At 40.6% G+C, this 27,222-nt stretch overlaps 1 protein-coding gene across 6 annotated transcripts in view; it reads right to left on the minus strand.

The window, feature by feature from the left end:
* Nucleotides 1-1,887: 1,887 nt before the first annotated feature.
* The window catches only part of PROX1 (prospero homeobox 1), a 52,080-nt gene continuing 26,745 nt past the window's right edge, over nucleotides 1,888-27,222 (minus strand). For 4 of the 6 annotated variants that reach the window (XM_038761392.1, XM_038761391.1, XM_038761395.1 and 1 more), the window contains one exon: nucleotides 1,888-5,288. In XM_038761392.1, coding sequence (XP_038617320.1) covers nucleotides 5,100-5,288 — 189 coding nt within the window. In that variant the 3' untranslated portion in view covers nucleotides 1,888-5,099. The remainder of the gene's footprint in view (nucleotides 5,289-27,222) is intronic. The other 2 variants (XM_038761394.1, XM_038761396.1) reach the window with 1 other exon arrangement.

A 27,222-nucleotide genomic window follows, 5' to 3' on the forward strand; every position in this document is an offset into this window, starting at 1 on the left:
AAATTTTAACTTGTACTTTAAAATCAATTGTCTACTGCACCTTTTTTTGAATATGGACAGGCAGTCTCATTGTTTTATCATCTCATCAATTAATATTACAGTACATCCTTGGTAATACAAAATTGTACACCTTCATCAAATAAATTAGGATAAATTAAACCAATAAATTATGCAAAGTCTTCAGAACAATAGACAACAACAAAAAATCCACAGTTGAAATTGCCTCTAGCTAAAAAAAAATCAAAAAATTGACTTTATCAATTCCGTTATTGTACTATTTTCAAATTAAAGGGTCTTTATTACAAAAAAAGAGCTTAATGCTATTTACAACATATTGCTAAATAATATAAAGGCAGTGTTTTGTCACGTTTTGTAACTATATACACATGAGTAATGTCTGGGACAATATCAATATAATCCTTAACCTTTGCTTCTCCAAGTAGCATGGTTTTTTTTTTAAATGCTTATTCCTGATTTCCTGGTGCTAATGCTCACTTGTACAATGCTTCTGTTTTTGCTTAAGTGGCATACTTCTTCATATGCTTGAAAAACACAGAAAGGGGGGGTTCTTTACTGAAGAGGTAAGCTCATGGTTCCATCTGTTTGCTTCCACCAGCCACAGCCCAAATTTTTGTGCATTTTGTTGGTGACAAATTTGGGAGAAGTAATTGTGGCTCTGTTGAAAGAGACTGGAAAAGTTCATAATGCCACAGCATTTTGTCACTCAGGACAAAGGATATTTCTGAGAAGGTACAAAGGCTAAATACCAGTTTTCATCCCAACTCTTAAAATGAGCATTTTTAGCTTCAGTTTATAGACGGTTTACAACCAACAGTTCTACAGAAAACAAAATTGCATTTCCTTCAACATAACATTTAAGTGCAATACAGTAACTGCTTACTCATATAAACCAGTTACATTCTTTAAGGGGAGCTTTTTAAAAACAATGCTTCATGGACTCTTCAAACACACAGTTGGTACCAGAAGGAAACATCTGCACTATTAACACCAATGGATACTATATAAATACACATGGCAAATAGTTTTTGCTTTTACTTCTCATGTACAGTGCTTATTTTGGGGTGCTGTAAACCTCTTCTGAATTGTGTATTTGTCAATGCTGCTGGTGAAAATCCTATTTTTAAAGCCACAAAATCTTCACCTTTATTTCTTATTTAATATTAACCTGTGAAATAAATCTTTTTGTACTTATTAAATGACTTCATGTACATAGAAAAAAATTCTATAATTTTACAGAAACCATATCACCCTTGCCCTTGACATCTGATGAAAGAGACTGTTATCTTTTAAATGTAGAGCTGGATTCTTGAGAATGCTTTCAACTATCTACACAGTTACTGTAGTGTTTCTAATAAATTTGACAGATGTTTTTAGAATGTAGTTATTAAAATCTCATGTCTTATGCAAGAATTGCCATAAGGTTGAATATTTACATTGCTTTATAAAAGTTCCCCTCTTTTTTGTGTGTTTTTTTGTTTTGTTTCATTTTGTTTGTTTTTTAAAGATATTCACCCACATCCCTGGTACAGTAACAGAGATTTTGCAAACTTAAAACACTTCAATTAAATAATACTCAGAGGCACAAAGCAAACCTCAGGGATAGATGGGTGAACATTTCCTTAATTACTACATTCTAACATCTTTCACGGGTTTACCATTGAATGTGAATCATTCTCATTAAACAACCAGAGATACAGTAAGAATTAAATGTTTTGAAATTGCAAATAGAACATTCTTTTCACAAAACATAACAAATGTCTAAAATAGGTTCATAAATCTAGATAGGAAATAGGTAAGCTTTCCACTTCACACTCATATATATTTTATGTGAGTATGTATGTGTATGATTATACACACACACACATATATATATAGCACAATGTATGAAATATTGCTTCTATACTACTTTTCATTAGGCTAAGAAAACACAAGATTTGCACCACAGTTACAAAAAATTGGCTTCTACAAGAATTTTCAAAACTTGAATGCTGCTCAAACAATTGAGGAAAAAATAATTTGCGTTATCAAACTGTTCTAAAAATTCTCTTCTTCAAAAACGTATTCTCCCGCTTTGTTTTAAAAAGACACAAAATATGCATAGCTATCAACAGCCAGAAAAAAAATCTAGTGTTTATTGCAGCTGTAGTAATTGGAAATAAATTTTAAAAGATGAATTGAAAGCCACAGAAGGCACAAGAACAATTGTACTTGTGGGAAAAAACTGGTATTTTGAAGGATTTTTTTTTTAATATCCTTCCGCTGGTGCATTTAAGGTCTAGGCACAGACTATAACCTCAAGAGTGTGTGCAGAAATAAATGTAAACTAGCAGAAAATGAATGGCAATGTGGGCTATCAACATGAACTTCCAACTCCTTTCCCTCTGTAAACTTTCCCTCCCCTCAATCATTTCAGATTTGGCTTTCTAACTGGGTCATCAGTTTTATTTTAGTGAGATATCTAGGATATTATTTGAAAGATGTTGATTTTCTCTTTCTATTCAGTAAGAGTTTTGAGGACATTTTGTAAATGTCTAGGAGCTACCGGGTAATATAGATCTTCTTGGGTAGAAATCACCCAAACTGCAGTCATCACAATAATTTTTCATAACAAAGAACTGAGATGTTTTCTCATGGTGAAATTTCATAATTTCTATTCCTCCCTGAATTTTGTGAGCATATTATTTATAAATCTGTGGATGCAACAACATCTAGTTTTGAGAATCTGATTTCCCTTTTTTAGGTTTAGGTGGGCAGGAAAAGACAAGACCCTAACCATATATAGTGAAGTCATAGTTTTATCATCATAGATCAGGAAACTATATAGTAATATGGCCACCTCATATGAGTAAAGTATGGCTTTGCTTTTTAGTATCCTAGGTGGCAATTCAATTTTTTTGTGTTGCAATGATATTTCACCAGCAGAGAACTATCTGTATGATAATAGACATTTTATCCATTTTCTCCTGCATTAAACCAATCCCCGACTCCTACACACAAAATCATGTGTGGCCATGTTTTTATCTTCTTTTACTTGGAACTGGCTACATTTTATATGTCTTAAATGAAATGGTCACCAAATCATAACTAATTTTTTTTAAATCATGTCTATTGTCTCTGTGTTTGTATGCTAAGGGAGCTTAAGATAGTGAAGATTTGTTTTGTGTTTGATGCATAGTGACACTGTTGGCACTTCTTACCATGCTATTGTCTGTATTGTCTATACTCCATAGATACTGCCAGGGCTTGAAAATAATGACAGGGCATCATAGGAATTGTGCTGTTAAATTTGAAGTCAGCAGGTTTTTAAGGCTTTGTGCTGACAATAATTGCTTTCATACATTTCTGTCCATCAGCAGTATTGGTAAATGAAGTGAAATTGCAGTGATCAGGTCAGCTATTTAGTCACATGGGTAAACTTTCACTCTCCAAAGTCAAATGCAATCAACAAAAGTTAAAGAAACACAATATTTATGTTCTCTATGGCCTAAACATTTTTTAATTAATTATTTTCGGAGTTTATATCAAATGACTTAAAAGTAAGTCGGTGGAAGAGGAGAGGGAGAATGATATAAACAATACTAAAACAGACAATAAATTCTTACTGCATCTGCACAAAAGTCAAAGAAAACAAATATGAATGTCTTGGTATATAAAAAAAAACACCCAAGTATTGGACACTATACACTTTACGAACTCTGAAAAAAAAAAAGAGAGCCATTGAAGAAAGCACAAAAAAACTAGCAGCTAGCTTTCTTACATTATGCTGAAATAGTGTCTTTCAGGGTTTTTTTTTCCAAACTTTTCTATACTGTACACTCTACTCATATTTTGGTCAACACTAGCTTCTGCTTTAGAAGAGACTGTAGCATTCAGATCAATTGCTTCTTGCTGCACTGACAATCCAGTGGAAATTTAATTAGACTGCCTGCTCTTTGTATCTCCAACAGGACCGGGGGAGTTTTTTTCTTGTTTATTAATTATTATGAAAATAGGTCATTCTTGAATACTTTTGAAGAAGCAATGACTAATCCAACTTAACCAATATAAATAAGCTTTCACTGCAGCCAGGTATTGCAGAATTTTTTCTTCTTTCTGTAAAAAGTGAATCTGAAAATTGAATCTTAGAGCCAAATACTAAATACTGAACATAGAAACCAATCTTTTTATGCTTAAAAACAAGGTCACACAAAGAATAAGTTTGAGACTTCTTTGCTGGTTGAAGTCTGAACCAAGACCAGGGCAAATAGAAAGTGATGGAAAAAGCAGAGTTTTACTCTGTGGAGAGTGAAATGCTTTTTTTTTAAATAAGCTGACCATATTGTAAAATTAGGGTTAATATCTAAAACATTGTGCATGAACAACCAGCCTCACCCTGCAGGTAAGAATCAGTTTTGTGCAAAATTGCTTTGCCTCAACAAGAACTGCCATTTATATCACTAGTTTGGGGCATCATTCCAAGTGGGAAAAGCTTGAAGGTTTGTCTCTCTGATCTTCCAGGATATCATTTTTTGGAGCGAGTTGCTCAAATGCCATTTTTGAAAGAAGGAAAATTGACATTACTAGTAAAAGGTAAAAATTTTCAAGAAAAATAATCAAGCTTATGAAGTGGTTCCATAAAATTCCAACCTGCAGCAGTTAAAACACAATAGAAACTTCATTGTCTGTAGTATTGTGCCATGGCATTAGTCTCACGACAAAATGCCACTTTACAGCAAGCAATAAATTGGACAAGCATTTTAAACATAATGCCCTACCTTGCTAAAACAGGCCTTACACACTTCAAAATTCTTCTCCCTGAAAATTAATCCCATTTAGTCTCCAAATGTTAAGGGCCCTGGGCAAGAGTCAACTGAAGGCTGAAGTAAAACAACTATCCCCTTGAAACTTAGTCCTTCCCTGCCCCCCTACTCCCCTCCCCAACACCAAAAAAAGTCCATGAGGAATTACAGATTGATTTCATATACTTATCTATGCCGTTCAAACACAGGTATATGAAATGGAAATTTAGACACACGTAACTTGGGCATCCAAGGGTACTGCTTTCTACTTTTCATACATTCAGAGAGTTGTTGAAATCTCTATTCATGAAGAAGCTCTTGTAGGCAGTTCGGGGATTTGAAAATCTCAGGGACTTCACTATCCAGTTTGCAGATGACCTTGTATATGGCCTTCTTCCAGGAAGGATCAACATCTTTGCCTGCGATAATGGCATTGAAAAACTCTCGTAACGTGATCTGAGCCACTTCCAGGAATCTCTCTGGAACCTGCTGATACAAGGAGACAATGGCATTAATAAAGTTTTCAGTTTCAAGTCTCCAGTTCTTCAAAGGAAACTGAGCTAAGTTCTTTCTTTCAGAAAGAGGCTTACATGGCACCTGCATTTTCTAAAAATGGCAGCCCTCCATTCTCTTATGTAAAGTTGTTATATATAGAACCATAGTAATACGTGTTGGATATCTTTGCAGAGTTTTAGCCACAGAATTGGGCTAAGGAAGTATCCATGTCTGTTGGAACAGAGGAATTGCAAGATGGAGAAAGAGGTGAAAAGACCAACATAATTTACAGGATAATAATAATAATAATAATAATAATAATAATAATGTTAAGCACTTACTATATGCCAAGCACTGTCCTAAGGACTGGGGTAGCTACCTGATAACCAAGTCCCATATGGGGCTCACAGTCTAAGGAGGAGAGAGGACAGGTATTGAATCCCTATTTTGCAGATAAGGGAACTGAGGCACCGAGAAGTTAAGAGATTTGCCCCAGGCCACATAGCAGGTACATGGCACAGCCAGGACTAGAATCCAGGTCCTCTGACACCCAGGTTCGTGCTCTTACCACTATGCCATGCTGCACTAGGATACTCTTTGATTTTAGAGATGTGTTCAATCCTAGAGTAGCAAATGATGTGAATGTCTTAAGCCTCAGTTATACAGATGTTGCAGGCCAAAAAGCATTTTCACTGGAAATACTTTCAAAGTTGAGGCCAAGATGTATTTTGAGAGTGTGAACTCTCTGGTTACCTGGCTAGTGCATAATGAGCAAAGGAGCAAACACTGGGGATATGTATTCATAGTCATGTCTTTTCCTCTCAGCACGAGGGCGTGAGAAAAGGTGCACTACTGTATTGTCAAGAACACAGTGTGCAAGGATGGTAGGAATTCTCAGGGTTACCCTCACACTCATGGATATTTTTTCCCCATCAGCAGCACTGTCTGTTGGTCTACCCACTGGGTGTCACCCTCACTATGAAAAAAAATGGAAAGAAATCTCTTTTCTGCACCTCTATTCCTAAACAGTCCCATCCAGGTTTGAAATAACATCCCATCCTGGCTTGAAATGATAACTTTTACAATAAAATCATTCACTAGAAGGGCAGTTTGGGCTATTCAGAGTAGCTCGATGCACCATTAGCTTCTATGGCCAGTCATTTCCATTCATTTGCAAAGAATCAAATGACTCTTTTGAGTGGTGAGAGGCCAAGCAAGCTGTGTGGTTCAACTGTGGGAAAAGGGGCACCCAAAGAGGAAGTGCCTATGACGTCCCCCGGAAAAAGCGGTTACACATTTTTTTTTGTTAGTTGGCCCTTCAACAGAACCCCTATGGCAGCAACAATCTTCAAAATATCTCTGTACTCCATGGTGGCTTTTGAGAAAAATGTCATTTCTTTCAGGTGATTGAACTTAATTTTCCTCTAAGCTCTGGGACGCTCCCATATCTGTTGTGTATATTTGTGGGTAAGGGACTGGTGACAGTTAGATCTTCCTTTTCACTTTTTAATGACTTTTTTTAAAAAATACCATTAAGCTACCATTTTGAGAACTTTCCCCCGATAATCCTTCCCATTTCATCAAATAGGCATTATTGAGAGGAAGAATCTGACTGGAGAACAGTTAGGCTGTGCAACTATCCACTATAACTGCCTGGATTGGGAGTCATTAGCCAAATGTTACAAAAACATAACCAAAGGCGTTTATTAAAATAAACGTTTAAAGAAGGGTGGTCATACAAGACAGCAACAGTCAAGCTCAGAAGACATTTGCCCCTCAGCTTTATACATACAATCAGCCAGAGGCAGGGCAATGCTAGGAAAAAACTGACTGCATTTTTTGTGGGATGTTGGCATCTTCTGCTACTTTGCAAGGTGCTTCTTAGCACCTGGTGCTTTAATAACTAGTATTTGCTGATGAAGAGAATGTGAGTCATGGTAGAATCTTCTGCCATTTTGAAAGCTTCCTGAAAGGGCTATTTCTGTGCCTACTGTGGCAGGGAAAAACCCACAGAGGGTCTTGAAACTTTGAGTACATGGGTAGGGGTCAGGAGCTGCAAATCCTTATGCTTTCAGAATGAGCGACCCGCTTGCATACTCACTCAAAGTCCAAAGAACCAGAGAATGCTGCCTGATCATCTCTTACTGCATTTCTTTACACTATCAGCCTACACATCATGAAAAAATATCTGCAGAAAATCCCTCAGTGACGAATAAGCCCTCATCCAGAATGCTTTTAATAGAACCCAGTAATCTGTAGAATGAACCCCAGAGTTTGCCTCAGCATCAGGTGGCCACAGTCAATCAAAGCACCTGCTGCAAGACAATGTGGTCCCCTGGGGAGACTATGCCCCCCCCCCCCCCCTTTGTGATATCTACAGGGAAATGGCTGGGTAGCTGAATAAGTCAGGGGAGAAATGAAGGGCTTCACACCTCTTTGGCTGGGGGTTTTGAGAGGCCGCAGGGTGCCTCGATTAGTCTGGGGTGCCTAACAAAGTCTTGATCTGCTTTAAAGACACTGGCTTTGCTCATTACTCCTCTCTAGGTTATTTTAGATGACTTACAGGAGGCTTCTGAGAGGAGGTGTCCCTGGCCTCATCCAGTTTCACTAGAAGTGAATTGTCATTCACCATTTCTTCTCCAGCAAGCCAAATGTACCTATAAGCCCTGTGCTGTTGGAAACATGGGCAGTGCGGGCAAAAATCAGTCAAAATATTTCAAGTCTGGTCCATCAGCAGCTGCCTGGAACATCATTGGGTGGGTAGATTTTCACGGGGGGGTGGGGAAGGAGGCGGGAAGGGGAGCAGGGAGAGAGGGAGCCTGTGGAGCAGTCTTTTTTTCCTCCTCCTCCTCCTCCTCCTCTTCCCAGTTGCTTTACCTTCAAGGATGATTTGTTTTATTAAACTGACTGTCCCCAGCCTCTGCAGTACATAATAAAAGCCTGACATAGCAGGCTGCCTGCCTTCTGTGTCCTGCAGATACTCATCATAAGTGTCAGGACATACCAAGGTTAGCGGTCACTGGAAGTGCGCTCACTGGCCCAAGCCTTGCCAAACACACTTGGCAGCTGAATGAATGTCACAGAGAATAGAAGGGGAATTACAAAGGTTAAAAAGACAGCCTCTCCTATTTTCCTCAGATATCAAGGCAGATTTTTCACACTTGAATTGAAGATAAGCTTGTTCACAGAACTTTAGGAGAACCTAAATCTTCCTCCTGTCCAGTCCTCTGCCTGTTTACCTACCATCCCCTACTAATCCCCTTTTTAAATTGCTATGGGCTTCATTTATTGAAATAATTTCCACTTAAAGAAAGGCAAAGGTAACTCCCACCTTCTCTAACGCCAGAGGTTTAAACAGTTTATCAGTGATTTCACCTCGTTAATTCTACTAGTGGTGGTTTTCCTTCCAGTTAATCTTTTAAACTAAAAAAAAAAAACCCACAAGTGCAACATGAAATCTAGAAAGAGGAGAGGGGAATGTGTGAACACAAGCAACTGGGTCAGGTTCCTGAAACATGCAGGTCCCTGCTGATATCCTGAAGAATTAGTTTGTGTGTGACTGTGTGGAGTTTTTTTCTTACTATAAAAGGGCAACAAAATGCTGACTGTAAGAAGACAATGTCAAGGAGAAAAGGGTATTGGTATTTTGGATACTCTTCACTGCTCGCCTTGGAGAGAGAGTTATTCTTGTCTCAAACCCTTTTGTCCGCATCTGCTGACTGCTTGCCTGTAGCCAGCAGCATACTTTAACTGTTTTGTCACCTCCTAACATCACATGCATCAGCTGTTGTGCTTTTGTTACGGGTATTGTAGACCTAATCCACTGTGGCTGTTCTACTGTGCAGTAAATAAAACAGAAACTGCTTCTCAGACAATTCTGCATGAATATTTCAGATGGCTTTTACAACTCTGATTCACAAAAAAAACCAACAAAACAAAAATACCCCCAAAACAAAACCTCAACCTCAAAACTAGATTCTGAATCCTCTAAGCTTATTGCAGGAATGACCCGAGGATTTTGCCTTAGCTGTTTTTGGTGCTAAGAAAAATATGGGACTTCCTCAACTTTGTTAATTAATGTATCCTTTCTTTTGAAAAAAAAAAAAAAAGTGATCACATTCCCCAGCACCGTCCAGTGAACCATGAAGATGCTGTCTCTCAAACCCGAAATGGGGCACCCTTCTCTGCCTCGTTTTGTTGCTAATCACATCTTCAAGTATGGGATGCTTTAAATTAATTCATGAAAATGTTATTATTCCCCACCAATCAAAACAATCAACTTCAAAGTGCAGTTGAGCCAAAGATCATTTCCATAATGTTGAACCTTGCCTTGAATTAAAATGAAAAATTCACTCACACTGTTACAAAAGCTAACTTGTTTTACTGAGAGCCATCTGAAAACAACAGTGACATATTTGAACTTCTGAAAAGTTATTTTCTGCAGATGATTTCCAAGAAGCTCTATGGGAGAATGATTTTCTGAATGTTCACTGAGTAATAATAAAAAAGAGACTACAGAGTGGGGGAAAAAAATAAAAATCTTAGGAATGAGACACACAGTTGAAGTACTTTACCGAGCATTCATTCACCCTGGTGTGCACATGATTCCTCTAAACAAACGCTTCTATCCCTGCTGTTTGTTAAGTAAATATTGATCAAGGAGAGACATATCTCCTGACAGCAATGGCACAAGCTGGGGACTTGTACTCAGGCAGAGTGGACTTAAATGGATAAACTCAGATGCTTTAGTAACTCCACACAGAGATTATCAGATGAAAAGACAAGAACAGATATGTTAGTGTCTCTTCTCTACACTGTTAAGAGTACAACCTCCTTTTTTTGTTCATACTCAATTCCCTTGTTGCAAGTAAAGAGATCTCTGCCCTCAAATGCATATGTAAGCGAGAGCAGAGCCAAAATGAAAAGGAACCAAAAGGTGATTTACTAGAGTTTTCAGTTCCAGCAGGGCCCACATTTCTCCTATAAGAGAGTTCTGAGGTGACAAGGAATCTTCCGAGGAGGAAGATACAGCTCTGCAGATATTATAAAATGAAATCCTACAGCGATTTCTTTCCCTGTAGGATCCTTTCCTACCGCTGACATCTGGGAAATGTTTCACTGCTTAGACCCTTGGGTTAGACATAATTTTGTGAGAAGTGAACAGAATGGATTTCCCTAAGCAAATACATTAGCAGAGTCAACAAGTCAAGAAAAGTTGCGATTCTTGCCTCTTGTTTTCCAAGTTTTAATTTTGTCAAGTTTCATTAACATGGCTCAAATCTCTATTTCCTGCGCTGTCAAAAGCTGAATGAAACTTTGCACTAAGTCAACACTCGTGCTTCCTCTGGGAAGGTCGGCTTTTAAAACCATCCTTGGAGAGATTAAGTTATGTGTAGGAAACCCACAGACCTCCATGGTCAAGTTGCAATGCATTATATTTAAAGTTAAAAAGAAATTGCTTTTTAATTTTATTAACAACTCTGAATGACTAATCAAGATCACTGAAGCAGAACAGCAGATTCAAACAGCTGCCAAATGAATGTGAAGATTCTTCAGGGTCATAGTGCAACCTGAAGCTCTTATTAATTGCTCCTCAGATGGGCTTCAGGTACCACAAATTATTTGATCCACCATTATGTCGGTTCGGTTTCTTGACTGTGGAAGTGGGCTACATTCTAACACTGTGCTGTGTTACTAATAACTTAAGAGTAAACACACTTGTAGGAAGCAGCTATAGTTCAAGGCTACCCTTTAAAAAATAAATGTGTTTCATCAGTCTTAGCAAAGGAACACATGGCAATAACATTCTGTATCATTTTTTTTTTTTACAAAGCTTCGAAAGAACAATGTCCTGTTGAGCAAAATTCAGCAGCATTCTGTAAACATTAATTTAAGGAAATCAATAGACTCAGTGAGCTAAAGCCATATTGCAAGATAAACTGGCCAGAGTGCTACTTTGTCAAATAGATTTTAGTTTTCTCGGCTAGATAAAGACAGTTTCAAAATGGGGCAACGTGTTGCAACCAAGGTTTGAAAACTATGTGGCCTTCAAACAGTCTGCTTGTTCCTACTACAAAGCTGGATAAACATACTTTAAAAATGATAAGATTGGTCCAGGATTGATTTTGCTTTCAAATTTTATATAAAGTAGAATGCTTCGTCGCCCCATTACAGGAGCGAAAAGAGCCACATACCGATGCGAGGGCTGGAGAAGGGGTTAAATCACCTGGAGAGGACACCTGGCAGATTTGCCAAGTTGGGGATTTAACAAAAAAAAAAATCTTTATTCATGGTGACCTGATGGGCAAAGAATCTTCACGTCAACACACAAAAGTCAAAATCTCTAGCGGACTTGGGATCAGAGTTCCTCAGCTAGTGAAGGCTGCTCATGCTGCAAGATCATGTTAAGGGGGGAGGAGGGCTAAGCACACACCGGAGGGGAGGGAGAAGGGGGGAGAGGGGAGAGAGAAAGGGGGCAAAGGCTCTTCCTGCTGGATCATCCATAAGGCAACCCCAGTCAGCCCTCTACCCAAAGACTCTCAGGCCCGAGAGAAGACAAAAATAGCCTCTGTTATCTCAAGGGTCCTGGAAAGTCGACACCCCTAAACTCCTAGTGTGACTGATGTCAGGGAAGTTAACTGTGCCTGAGAGGGACCCAGTTAAAACAGCTGAATAAGTTCACACACCATACCTGCTCCTATGACTTTTCGATGGTGAAGTACAGATTTGGAGATGGCACCTTTGGTGAACTGGAACACAAAGTATGTGCACTTACATGGCCACTCCAAGGAATGGAGATTAAGAATCCAGTTTTGAAAGGCTAAATTACAGGGTGGTTTAGGATAGTTTTCTTCATACACCTTTGCCAGTTCATTCTATGGGATGTTCACTGTGGGCTGGCCTGGTGACATCTTTCTACTTTCCATGCTCCCAACCATAATCAATCAATGGCATTTATTAAGCACTTATTGGGTGCACAGCACTGTGTACTGGGCTTTGGAGACTACAGTACAATAGAGTTGGTAGACATGATCCCTGCACAGCCAACTCCTTACATTACCTTGTTTTACTCACTTCCATTTGGCATTTACAATTCTTCCAGAGGAAAGGTTGCATCAATTGCAACCTTTAGACTGTGAGCCCACTGTTGGGTAGGGACTGTCTCTATATGTTGCCAACTTGTACTTCCCAAGCGCTTAGTACAGTGCTCTGCACACAGTAAGCGCTCAATAAATACGATTGATGATGATCAATTGCATTCTATAACTGTCTGTTCAATACCTGGTCTTGACAATTGCTTGGGAAGAGGATGGAGAGTCTGGGAGAGTGGAAAAGCTATCACTCTTCTTTCCTTCTTCCCTCACCCTGTCAGATTTGAGACTCAGAAGAGCGCGGGTGGGATTTCTTTATATTTTATACCACTTTCAAAGCCAGAGAGATGACTGAAATGTTTCGCCCACCCTGAAAATCTTTAGAACATTTGGAAGGTTGTCACTACTGGACTCTGACCAGCCTAGCAGAACAGTAAAAGAACCTAAAAATTGTTCCTTCAGCTGTAAGGAGCTGTTACTCCTCTTATTTTTCTAACTCTCTTTGGTTTCTGTAAGCTCCTCTTCCAGACTGTAAACTCCTAGTGGGCAGTGAACATGCCTTCCAACTGCATTAAATGATATTCTCCCAAGTGCTTAGAACAGTGCTCTGCACATGGAAAGTGCTCAATAAATAGCACTGATTGATTTCTCATGTTCTGCTCTTTTTGTCAATTCAATCTTTTCTCATGCATCTGTCGTCAGCTCCCCCTGTGCTTCTTATTCTTAGATTTAGTCTAGGTATGAATTTCATCCTTGTTCCTTTCTTCTGGAGGTAATACAATCACCTGCACACAGTAAGCACTCAAATAGCATACATGAAGGGTGTGCACTTCTTTTAACACACACACACTGCATCTCAGTGCTTCAGAAGAGAGAATCCTCACTGCTTTGTCATGTTTAATCATTTAATAATGTCATCCTTTCTGGTCTAGAACTGAGCAATGCCACTTGAACAGGCAACAGAGATCTTTCAGGGATTCTGTAACTATACTTGTGTGGGCTGGGATGCTTCCCTGGGTTGCCCACAGAGACACCCCATACTAAGTCTAATCAGAGTTTCAGGTCTGCCCTGTTAGAAGTCAGGATGAGTTTTTTTGGCTAGTAGCCCCCCACCACCACCCCACCTCCAAGTGCTCAGTACAGTGCTCTGCACACAGTTGACACTCAGGAAATATAACTGACATTGATAAATTGTGATTTATCCTAGATTTATTTAACAGTTTGTGAGCCCCCCAGGGGACAGGGACCATGTCTAATTCCCACCTAATAATAATAATAATAGTATTCGTTAAGCACTTACTGTGTGCCAAGCACTGTACTAAGAGCTGGGATAGATACAGGGTATTCAGGTCGGACACTGTCCTTGGCCCAATCAGGATTCACATTCTAAGTATGAATGTAGTTTCTCCTGTGTATTCTCTCTGAGAACTTTGCACAGTGCTCTGCTCACAGTAAGCATTTAATAACTACTATTAGTATTTCTACTACTAATTATGTAGGAGATGGTAACAGTATGCTCACGATCCGCCCAATACTTGAGAAATAAAAATAGGTGTTGCCTTGGTACCCTACTCACTTTGGGGTGTCTCATTTCACTTAAAGTAGAGCTGTGAATGATAATCTAGTTGTGACTGGAGGCCTGAAGCCTGGAAAAGAGGCTTCACACTGAGAGCAAAGTTTCCACAGCGTGCTAAGATCCCAGCCCATGGCACACACTAAATAGAGTTAAGCCTGGTCAGTAGTTAGATAGGAGCCAATATCTACTACATTTACCCAGCAGGGATGTTAGTTGGTAATCAGAAACCCCTGAGCATTCATCAGGAGTTTCTGATCAATCAACAGTCAGTGCCAAAAGGTCCAGGGAGAGCCCTGGCCATAAGAAAATTCTGCCAGCTTCCTCCCGCTCCTCTCTGAAATGCCCCTCTGCCAGTTTTCTCTCGCCACTTCTCCTACCATGAACTATTGCCCTTTCTATATGTGTGGCCATCACCCCCGTGGATCACTCGCTCCCCCCCATGCAGCCCCTTCTCTTTAACTAGTCTTGGCTAAAATGATAGACAGTGCTCTTCAGCTCAAGGACCAACAACCACAATTATTATTAAGGAGTTTTTCTGACAGTAACACATTAGAGAAACATAATGTGATGCAGGGGGTGGTGGTAGTGGCACTTTTCCACCAGGGGGGCAGTGCCCCTGTCTCAGAAGTGAAACTCACTAAGTTACTTCTCGCAATTATTGATAAGGGGGTTTTGCAAAGCCCAAGTGAAGAATTGAGCAATTAAACAATTGAATTGTTCCACATAGATGGGGCAAATGGATTATTCAGGCCCAACTTTGGATTTTCTAACCTGAAATAGCCAGTAGGGGGGTTGTCTTCACTATGCCCATTAACTACACAGTTGCTTGATTCTCCACCTCACTTGAGCGATGCAGATTCAGTCGAGATTCCAGGTCATTCTGGGGAACAGTAGGGGTTTCACCTTCTCATAATTCTATCCTAACCTTCCCTTTCTGTTTTGGACACTGCCAGTATTACATTGTGCATTGCTATTTGGCTTAATAAGCAATTTCAGATTCTCAGATTCCACCTATCCCTCCACTGGCTGTGCCCACTTAAAAGTTCATAAAGAACTTAGAGATCCTGAGCTGGAAAGGAGAAGCAGTGGGACTGAAAAAATCTGATTATGATCTTGGAAGTTCTCAGAACATCTAAAAAACCTAAGGGAATTCTGGGAATGGACAGGCTAGGAATTTCCATTTTTCTCCTCTCAACAATGTCATCGTAAGCACAGAAATGCAGGATACATTTAGTAACAATTCATCCTGAAGTTATATCTTCATGTAGGATCTCCCCGGCACCAGAACGATAGACCTTGCTTCTCTTTTCCCTTCCCTGACTCCCTGCTCCTTCTTCCCTAGTCCAAGCAAGCCTAGAGATTACACTTCCCCATGGTAATTTATACAACTAGGTCTTCCTGAAAATAATGTTATCCCATAGGACAACTGGGAAAAAGGTTTAAATCCCTAAAATTATATTTGTGAATGTTAAATGGAACTACAAGTTCATTTTATAAATCTCATTTAGGTCATTTCAATAACCTTAGGTTATCTCCCACCACGTTCAATGTACTCTAAGGGTATATATAGTTTACCATAAGGAAGAAGCCAAAAACCTGGCAACATGGGAATCTGCATTTCACAACAGTCACTGTGTACTGAACTGGTTGTTCACAGAGAGCTTGCGTTAAAACAGGAAAAAGTTAGCATCGTGGACTTGTAGAGACCATTCAGTGCATTGGGATTTATATGAAACTGTAATTCCTGGGATACAGACTCCTTTTACAGATACAAGTCTGGATCTTAATGAAATTTTAACCAGAAAGAGTTTAAAGGCATTAATTTTGGCAGTGAGAAGAGCCCAGGCTTGGAAGTCAGAGGTCATGGGTTCTAATCCCGACTCCGCCACTTATCAGCTGTATGACTTTGGGCAAGTCACTTAACTTCTCTGGGCCTCAGTTACCTCATCTGTAAAATGGGGATTAAAAGCATGAACCCCACATGGGACAACCTACCTTGTACCCACCACCCCCAGAGCTCAGTGCAGTGCTTGGCACATAGTAAGTGCTTAACAAATGCCATTATTATCATTATTATTATTATTATAATTGTTTGACCACAACCTAAATCTTCAACTGACCACCAAAATACACCTGCAGAGAGCAAGTTTTGTCAATGGAATGAGGCAGCAGCCACAACCACTAATGTGGTGCCAGTAAACAAACTGCTACTATTTACACATTCAAATTCAATACATCCAGCAGGTGTGACCCCCCAGGTCCCAGGGTTCTTTAGCTATAGTTTTAATGCTCTGGGAGGACTCAAATGGGGACCCAAGGGGTTCATGCAGAAATAATTGAGCTTCTGCACTTCCCCAGTGACTCCAGCTTGAAATGCTTCTAAATTACCGGGAGCATCATTTTGGCCCCCTGAAAGCAAATGCTTTCCCAAATGCCTGCATAATTTCACCCCATTGGACATTTTACTAATTGTTTTTAAGAACCAAAATTTCATCTCTCTCATATCCTGAAACCCACAGAAACTCCTGGTGGCTATTTTATGCCCACCTTCCACTTTTGTTAGATTTTGGATCATCTCCTTTTCTGCAAAAAACGCTTTTGACTCAGTGGTGGTCTAAGCGTGCAGTGCAGCTCTGCCTGGGCTCAGGTGAATACAGGGATCCGGATGGACCCAGGCCATTGTACCGGGATAGGTTCCAGAGCAGGGAGGCTTGGGAAGGGAAGCAAAAGGGAACAAGGTCAGAGGATGGCAGGGAGGAGACTATAAGAACGAATGGTGATTGAGAACATGGGGAGAAGAGCATGGAGTAGTGGTAGAGCTCAGCCATGGGACTCAGGAGGTCATGGGTTCTAATCTTGGCTCCATCACTTGTCTGCTGTGTGGCCTTGGGCAAGTCACTTTAGTTTTCTGTACCTCAATTACCTCTTGTAAAATGGGGATTGAGACTGTGAGCCCGTCATGGGACAGGGACTGTATCCAACCTGATTACCTTTTATCTACCCTAAATGCTTAGAACAGTGCTGGGCATATAGTAAAGGCTTAACAAATATCATTATTATTATTATTATTATTATTATTATTATTATTGTTAGGAGAGAGAGGAGAGTGAGGGACAAAGGGCAGACAGAGGGAAAGGAGCTGGAGTGGGAGCAAAAGGAGCTGGAGTGGGAGGGGAAGCTCTCACCTCGTTCCTCTGCCACCTCTTCCTCCTCCTTCTCCATTTCCAGGGTGAAGATAGGGCTCGGAAGGGACCAGTGTCTTAGCTTTTGCCTAGGTAGCTCAGCAACAGCACTGGACCAGGGTGAACTGGACCTTCCTAAGCCATATCCCCTTCAGCTCCCACAACTGCCACCTCCCTGCAACTCTGAGCACTCCCTCTAGTCCCTTCCCCATGAACTTGTGGCTTGTCAGACGCCTGCTAACCTGGGACTTGAAGAGTGGTCAAAGCTGCCTTCCCCCGTAAAGGGAAGGAGAGGTGACCCTTTGCTTACACTGAACAGTGCTTGGGTCTCAGTTGAACCCTTTTTCTTTTAATGCTTTTAGGATGTGTCCCAGAGAACATAAAATCTGTTTGGTCTTGCTCACTTCTAGGCAGGAAGGGCTAATATTGTCTCACTGAAACCAGTACAAGCTGGGCTGACATTGGCAGGGCTGGTAGTGAGTCAAGGTAGTCCAGTCTGGGGCCACAATTATTAGCCCTTGCAAATCTCTAATAATCAAAACTCTTGATTTTTCCAACTTGAGCCAGGCAGGAAGTGATGCAAGGAGGGTTAAGGGAAGTTCTCTCAGTCCACAAAAGCAGAATCGGTGGAATAATGCCAAATCCATCTACTACATGAGAGTATTGAGAAGCAGCGTGGCTCAGTGGAAAAGAGCACGGGCTTTGGAGTCAGAGGTCATGGGTTCAAATCCCAGCCCTGCCAACTGTCAGCTGTGTGACTTTGGGCAAGTCACTTAACTTCTTTGTGCCTCAGTTACCTCATCTGTAAAATGGGGATTAAGACTGTGAGCCCCCCATGAGACAACCTGATCACCTTGTAACCTCCCCAGTGCTTAGAACAGTGGTTTGCACGTAGTAAGAACTTAATAAGTGCCATCACTATTATTATTATTATTGCCATTGAAACAAGCACCCAAAACAGTTTCCTGTTTAATATTTTAAAGAATTGAGTCTATTGGAAAAGACTCCTCTCTACACAACCTCTGATGGAACATTTCATGGAGCTTAGATCTCACCTGGGAGCATCATCACTGCAATGTCATCCATGTCAGACACAGACGATGTCATGAAAATCATACCATGGCAACAAAGTCCCCAAAGCTTCCGCCCGACATGCTTCACATGAACTTTGTGATCCGGACCTGAGCAGTTGAAAATTAATTTCTATAGCAGGGCTGCTAACGGACTCAAACTCTGGGGGAGCATGGGCAGTAAGGCAACTCTCTAAAGGGCTGGGGCCTAGACCATTGATATAGAGGCCTGCCAGGTTCAGACACATCAGGATGCCATCTGAAGACCATTTTTGGTTTATGAGGGAGGGACACAGAGTAGGAGCACCAGAACATGTGTTGGAGAACTGGAAGTCCCAGTGACTCTGTGGGACTATGCACAAAGGGAAACTGAGTCCAGAGATCACTTCCAGCTTGGCCGTGGAGGTTGGTCAATCCCAGGAGCTACAGGTCAGAGGTTTGAGAGAGTCACAAGATCCTAGCTTGAGTAGGACTCAGTAGTGCTGATAAGCACCAGGCCCAGAATTTGGGTGTTAGAACCCTGCTTCAAGTGTTAACACTGAGTCTCTGCCATGGAATAACTGTTCTCCTTTCAGGAAGCATCTACCAATACTTTTGTCCTCCAAATCTGATTAAAATTCAGGTAGTGACCTGACCTTACCCCACAGAACCTACATCTCCTCCCAGTCTGAAATACATAATCTTAATCAATCTGCAGAAGATAAAATTTTGGCCTGAGGTAGGAATAGGAGAAGAGGAAGGGCAAGAGAATGGAAAATTTTTTCAAATGACATTTTTTGAGCTGCTGTAAAATACTTGAATTGATATTTAGAGTAAAGAAACACAAAAAACTAGGTTGGACAATACGATCTTAAATTTGGTTTGGAAAATGAAAAAGAAACTCACTCAAGGTAGCTACGGCCTTGCTACTGATTGCTACAAAATCCCTGGAACATAGAAAATATTGCAAGGTTAGAGAGTAAAAGCCTTCCTTAGGTTTTCAAAAGGAGTAAATGTTATAAAGTACCCCAAATATTTATAGCAGGTCCCTGAGGAGGGAAGGGAAAATGAAACTATGCATTTAGAATAGAGGAATTTTCATTTTAGTGCCCCATGTCCAGAGAGGTAAGACTATCTTCAGGGTTCACATTCAAAATCACTTTTGGGAAACTCAAGTCAAATGTAGCACGATGTGAAAAATGAGAATAGATTGTTTTTTAATCCCTAACAGTCATATCCAGTAACCCTGGAGCAATCAAAAGCAGTGAGTGATTGAACAGTGTCTTTTCAAATTGGAAGTTAGAAGGTTTCTGATGTTCTGGGGGACCATTCCAAGCCACTCGTTGTGTGCAGAGGGGAAGAGAAGGGGCTATGGTGACAATGGCCAAAATGGGTGACAAGGGGTTAAGAGACACCTTGCTTCTCCCCACGTGATTTTCAAGTGGCTTGGGCAAGAATGGGGACATCTGGGGTTCAGAAGTCAAGGAAATCGGGGGAAGAAGCGGGAGGATGAATAAATGCTCATCAAACACACAAAAGAACTGAGCAAAAAGAAGCCTGGATTTGGGCACTCTCGTCTGGCAAGAAGGCAGGCAGTAAGGCTAATGAAGCATTTGCGATATGGGACGTATGCCAGCGTAACAAAGAAGATGTGCATCAGCTCTGCAGATGTGCCAGAGCCCCCAGAGCAAAATAATGACATAATCACCATCAGTGTCACAGACCAGACTGTACACAAGGTGACATGGGAGAGAATAAATAAGAGTCTTTAGAGGCCCGTAATACACACACGGGAAGGACTAGCCATCCCTCACTACTGCCATAGCGTATTGAGATGTTGGGGAATAATGTGTGCAGCTAGGAAAAAAACCAAATCTTGAATTGTAAGGCTGACAACTCCTATAAATTGGAGCTTTTCCTTAGCCGCTGTTGGTTGTTCTCACCTCCCCCGCCACCCCTGCCCTTTCCTTCCCCCACACTGGCCTCCCTACACACACACACACACACACACACACACACACACACACACACACACACACACACACACACACACACACACGCCCCCCCCTCTTTTGTGGGAGACAACAGATCTGAAACATTAAGGGATTTTGTGATTTTTTTTCCCTGAGTGGGAGGGATCAAAGAGGGACAAGAGAGAAAGAGACAATGGAAGAAAAATGTCAGAAGAAAAAAAAAAAGAGAAACTTTTCAGCAACAACAAATTTCTCAGGCCCTATCCTAAATGAAATTATAAATTAACAGGCACCGCACCATACCACTGGAAAAACTTCTGAGGGGTAGGGAGAAATCTACTCACACTCTCTCCCAAACTGACAATAATTGAAGTTCGTGACAAATATTAGGACAGCAAAAAACCCTCTTTGAACAAAGACCCTAAGTAGTTCTTTTCACCTGACAATAGCTTTGACTGTATTAGGTAGGTGTTTGTGTTAGTACAGCTGTCTGCTTTTTAAGCGACTTTTGTCAGTTTTAAAGTGAAAGACTGCTTGAGAAGCGGAAGGAACAATGGCAAAGCCACCCACAAGAGGAGCCCAGGAACAAAGCCCTTGACTACAGTAGTGTCCCTTTTCATGGCTTCTAATGAAAGATTCATAAGAATAACTTTAATTTTTTATGACCCTTTTTTATATTATTGTACTACTTGTGTCTACTTCATATCCAGGTTCTCCTTAAATACAGAGAGCCTGTTGTGAAATGTAATGCATAATGTCTTAATAGGGACAATAATTGGTATTAGTTGTCCTGCCCCGTTGTCTCCATCTACAGAGAAAATGCCATGCAGTGGGGAAGACTTTGAAAAATAGGTTCGGCTCCCATTAGCGGTGGTGTGTTGATAGGAGGGCATAATGGAATTTAGGAGAAAAAAAAATTAAACCTCTATAATTTGCTACTTTAACTATTCCATAGAAGGATAATTATATTTGTTTTTCTTGGCTTCACCCTATTGAACAGGAGCAAAAACATAATGAACATTAATAGGTGGTCCTAATTTTCCTATATTTCCAATATCTATCAGCACCACATCTTTGGCATATCTGCCAAGAAAAAAAGAGCATTTGTTTTGTAGAATGAGATGTTTAAAAAAAACAACAACATAGTGGTAAGGATTTCCCTAAAGGAATTGCTGAAGGTGAAATTATCATTACTTAACACATAAAAACTATTTTCAGAAATTATCCCACCTCTGCATTTTACTGGTTTGAAATGGGAAACTATTTGAGTTAAAATATTTGCTCCTGTTCCAAGCTTATGCTACTGAGTTAGAGAAATGTATAAACACTCATTAATAGCTTTATCTTCCCGCTCTATGCCTCAAAAAGTTATTGCTGAAAAATGGAAAAATATGATCAAAATTTGATTTTCTATCTGAAGGGGGGGGGGGGAAAGGGCTGCTTTGAACATGCTTAAATTAGCTAAACCTCCTGTTTAATCTAGATGAAATAAACATGTGAGTTTGAAAAAGGCTGTTAGAACTTTTTCCAGACATTTAATCCATAGATGGCGGAATACAATGATATGTTCTGCTGAAAGCTACAACCTCCACCAGCAGCTGTTAGAAGAGAGCTTGCTCTCTGCTCCTATTGATAACCCTTTGTGGAATGAAGAAAAAGAGCTGAGGGTAGGAGAACTGAATGGCAGACAATGGACGTGGCTACACACACTGTCTCTGAACTTTCCTCATCTCTGACGGACAATTAATTATGAAGGCCTTTGGGGTAGGTCGAAGCAAGGGAAAAGCCTACTGCTGGCCCAGCACTCCAGCAGCTATCTCTGTGTTTGTTAAATGGCTTTGCCTGTTGGGGAACAGAGTGGCAGCCACCAAAATAGCCAATAGATCATTTAGGGAGGAGTGGGGAGGAGGGGGCTGGGGGGGAAAGAGCAAAAGATTTTTTTTGTGTGTGCGCCTGCCCTTGTATAATTCTATTCTCACTGTGAAATCATCCATATACAAAACACAAGGACAATTTTTTTTAAAGAGCCACAGGGTAGGTTACAGTCAGAAACGGCCTCTCAGTGGCGTGTTAAAAAGGATGGTCTTTTCACCAAATCATTTCACAGAGGCAAAACAGACAAACACAAAGAGTTGAGACTTTTTCTCCTACATTAAATGGAGTAACTGATAAGGTCAGACATATGATACCTAAAGACACGAATCTGTGAACTCTTGAAGTCAAAGGACTTCTCTGTGCAGAGGAACAATCTTTCAAAGGAAATAGATCATAGAACTCCACTGAATCCCCTTTAAACTTTATGAAGCAGGAGGAGAAAAAGCTCTAAGTAGGGAAGCTTGACAGAAGAGCCTTGAACTATTTTCTGAAGGAAAGATGAGACCCTCCCTAGGCCTACACAAAACATCTTTTTTTTTCTAAAGGCTCTTCTGAACTTTGATATGTGCCAAGACACCGCTATTGAAAGCTGTATAATTATGAGCTATAGCCACTGTAGAAAATGCTTTGTTCACCTCAACAAAGAACAATACGGTAAGTAAAGCGACATTACACTGTATCTTTTTCTTTAAGAATGTTGAGAAAGGTCATGGTACGCTATAACTAATAAAGCTGTTGAATAAGGAGGTTTAAAATTGATCTTGCAGTGCTTGAATGTAACCCAATGACAAAAAAGACAGAGGGAGCTAAAACGTAATGACATTACAAAGCAGATGATAAAATCAATGGGCCTCCTTCATTATATTGATGAACACCTTGATTTCAAAGACGACAGTGTTATGAAGATGAGGCCTAGTTCTGACTCACATTGTCTTCCATTTCTGAACTTTGCCGCTTTCTGTTTGCTCCTTGAAACTGCAGGTGAGCATCAATTCTTCAAAAGTAATGTGCTCCTAAAGAGCCATGTTTATCCATACACTTAGAGAAACAATTCCTTTAGTACTTGGAAAGCAGCATGGCCTAGTGGAAAGAACACAGGCCTGGGAGTCAGAGGACCTGATTTCTAATTCTGACTCTGCCACTTGTCTGCTGTGTGACCTTAGGCAACTCACTTAACTTCTCTGTGCCTCAGTTACTTCATCTGTAAACTGGGGATTAAGACTGAGTCCCACGTGGAACATGGACAGTGTCCAACCTGATAAGCTTGTACCTATCCCAGTGCGTGGCACATAATAGGTACTTAAATACCAATAAAAAAAGTAACTTAAAAGACTGATGGACTCTTCCTATATCCTCCTGCCCTGCCTGTTCTTTAAGGAGATGAGGAAATTAATGGAAGCTTTCCAAATATACTAGCCATACTTCAAAATGACAAAGCATAGTTGGGATTTGTCAGGCATTATTGTCTTCTTACAAGTCAAAGGACATCAGTCTTGTACCACTCAGAGAAAGGGAGGTCAGAAAATGTGTAAGACAGTTTGTGGATGTCACCTGGCTGCCACTAATCACCTGGAAAACTTTCAAAAAACCACAGAACACAGAGAAATATATTGGTAGACTGAAAATCTGATAAACTGAATGTCTGTTTTTCAAACAACTCAGTTATGTAAATTGAAGCTAGCTTGGGCCATAATAAAAAAATCTCATTCAGGCAAACAAAATTGGAAGGGTGCCTAAGAGAATCAAATGCAGTTTTGTTCAGTTTTCCAAACTTTTGCATACCTGAATTAGGCTTGTTCACAATCAGTTGGTTTAGTAGCTAATGGCTTTCTAGCGAAAAAATTAGAAACTTATCAAAGAATCTAAATCTCCTCCCCATCCCCACAAACCACCTCCATAAAAAAAATACTGGGCTTTGGGATGGAAGAGAATATGGTCTGTCCTGAGAACCTTGACCTAACACATAAGTAAATAATTTCTCCCAGTTACTGGGATTAATCAGTAGTCATTCAGAGGGTCATAGAGCCCCTAAAATTAGTGAGCACTTTTAAATTGCCTAGATGAAGGTGACCAAGACTGAATCTACAGTTTTGGTTTCACTTTATACCAGTTGGAACTCAAGGCAAAATCCAAATCACTGGCTAGGAACACATATCTTTCCTTGAGATTTGCAGTGGTAGTCAAGATCAAAATTAAAAGCATCCTTTCTCTCATCTCACCCCCAAAAAAGTAGAGAACGAGGAACTATATTCAGCACAAGGATTGATGTGTATTCAGTAGTCCGCAGAATGGGTTGGGCTCCTATAAAACCTGACTCCCTTTCATTCATTCATTCATCCAAGTGCTTAGTACAGTGCTCTGCACACAGTAAGCACTCAATAAATACAGTCATTCAATACTAAGCACTTGCAAAATACAATTTGGCAGCAGATAGAGACATTCCCTACCCAACACGTGCTGCCTTCCCACTTCACCATCATCCCTCACTCTGCCGCAGCTCATGCACACTCTTTGCCCCTCCCAGGCAAACCTCAACTTGCCCCCTGCCATTCCACTGCTCATACCTTTCCCCCTGCCTAGAATATCCTCTTCAGCTTTGCCAAACCCCATCCTTCTGCTTTTTCAAAGCCCCGCTAAAGTCACCTCTTCCAAGAGACATTCCCTGGTTAATACTTCTCCACCCTCCAGTTCATACCATTCCATCAGCCACCTCTGCACTCAAGCACTTATCTATTTCTTATTCATATTTTCTTGAATAACTTAGGTCTGTTTTGTTATCCGTATTCATATTGGTAACTCTGGGATATTAATCAATTTGTGTCTACTGCCTCCCCTGTTCACTGTGAACTCTTTAAAGATCTGACTTCCACTGCTTGCTTCCAAAGTGCCTAGTTTGGGCTCTGTGCACAGCAGGTGCTCCTATATTCCCTAAAGTGAAAAGGGGAGGCCAGATTAAAAAGTAAGGGAAAGACAAACACGCTTAGTAACTAACCCAGGAGTGACACTGGGATTTAAAAACTGGAAAGGGGTTTCAATCTTCCTTTGCCTCTCCATAAAAATGCTTGGAAACTCTTCAAAGGGAAAAGAGAGTGAAGAGGGAACCACGGCACCCAGGAAGACTAATCTGTCGAGGCAGAAATAGGAGGAGAGAAAATGCCACCCCTGAACCACCCAAACCTGATCCCACCTCATACAAGGTCAAATCGAAGTGATCCTCCTAAAGCAGGGCCCAGGTTATTGCCTCTTTGGCAGATTATCTATCAGCTCATCCTACTCTTCAAGCTTATTTTCCATTGTGCTCTGGTCTCCTCTAAAGCTCCCTCCACCTCAAGTCCCAGTGATGGGCCAGTAAACCTGACAATTCTGTAAATTGATATCCCAGGCTGATTTTACAGGCACACTAGGTCCAGGAAATAAGCCTAGTATGTAAAGAGAAGGTAAAAGCCATTCTTGGCTGTTGATAAAATGCTCCTGTCTTCTTTCATCCTCTCCATGTAGAGGTCATCTCCCCATCTCTACATGGACAGGAAGGGAGATCGGAGAAAAAGCTAAACAAGTCCCTTCCCTCTCTCTTGTCTACAGCCTCCCCTGACCCTTAGTTTTACTTAAAATCCATGTGCATGAGTGCAAATCGGCACTTAAAATCCTAAATCCTCATATACTGTAAGTGTTGTTCCCCACTTATGGCTCTGAGCCACAAAGCCACAATGGGCAACGCTAAAAATGATAAGGCTGAAATCTTGTTAAACATCTAACTTTCGGTTTCATGTACCAAAAACTTTTAATGGACTGGAATGAAAACTATTTATAATATTTAAACTATACACAGTTTAATAATTTGCTCATTTTTGAGTTTTCATTGCCTGATGAACTTATGTCAAGATAGAGTCAATGGACAAATCGTTTATAGGGCTGGAAGGATGCCGTGAGCATAGGTTTTATGTAATATCCGTTGTAAATCGTACTTTCATGAAAGGCAAAATAGAGAGAACCAGTGTGGCCTAGTGAAATGAGCACAGGACTGAACTGCTTAGCTTTGGTTTTTTTTATACCTATTATCTAGTTTATGTTTGATGATTTCTTTCTTCCTGTTCCACTCTAAGTTTACTGAGGGCTGAGATCATGTGTTTTAGTGTTACTCTGCACATTGAAGGCACTCGATTAATGTTGTAGATGATGATGATAGACTTGGGGAACTGGGAGTTTAAGACTGAAAAATGTGACTTATTACAAGCTTGTATTTCTGGGTTGTCTGGGTCAGATTTCTTTTTCTTTAGTTTTCTGCTCAGAGAATTTAAAGGTGACAGCCCCAAAATGACAAGGTGATTCTCCTACATTTCTATATCCTGGGAAATTTTAAATACATAAATTGTATTCTGGGGCGGGGTTGCTGATATTCACTTTTTACTAGTAGTAACTTCCAACCTTAATAATAACAACTGTGGCATTTGTTGCCACATACTGTCCTAAGCATTGGAGTGGATACAAGCAAATTGGGTTGGCTACAGTCCCTGTTCCACATGGGGCTCACAATCTCAATCCCCATTTTACAGATGAGATACCTGAGGCACAGAGAAGAGAAGTGACTTGCCCAAGGTCACACAGCACACAAGTGAGGAGCCGGGATTAAAACTCATCACCTTCTGACTCCCAGGCCCATCATGCTCTATCCACTACACCATGCTTTCATTCTTTATTTAGAAAATATCTGCCAGTCACCCCTGGTTGAGATTCCACCAGTAGAGTCAAACCAAGACACCAAGACAACTCACGATTAGGGCCAGAGCTGTAAAACTGGAAAGTGTATTTATCCAAAAAGAAGTATGTATCTGGAATGGCATGAGCCATTCAAGCTTTCAGGTAAAGAACATTCCTTCTACCCAGACTCAACATACACATACTTCTAATCCATCTCATCACCATGTCCATTAGTAAATTCTCCTACCAGAAAGAAGGTGGGGCTTTAGATATACTATAACTGCCAGGCTGTGTGAACCAACTTACCCCTCAGGGCTCCCTAAGTCTCCCAATACTCCAAGGGCTGCCCTAGGTGACCACGGGAGAGTTAGAAGAGGTCAGGAGAGCTACAATGTGGGGATCTACCTGGGGCAGGAGGATCAAACAGGGAGATCCTGCCTTTAGATGAAGGTCGATGCCTAGAAACCAGCCAAGATGCTCCCAG

Source organism: Tachyglossus aculeatus, chromosome 19, assembly GCF_015852505.1.
Source record: "Tachyglossus aculeatus isolate mTacAcu1 chromosome 19, mTacAcu1.pri, whole genome shotgun sequence".
Classification (NCBI taxonomy): Eukaryota; Metazoa; Chordata; class Mammalia; order Monotremata; family Tachyglossidae; genus Tachyglossus; species Tachyglossus aculeatus.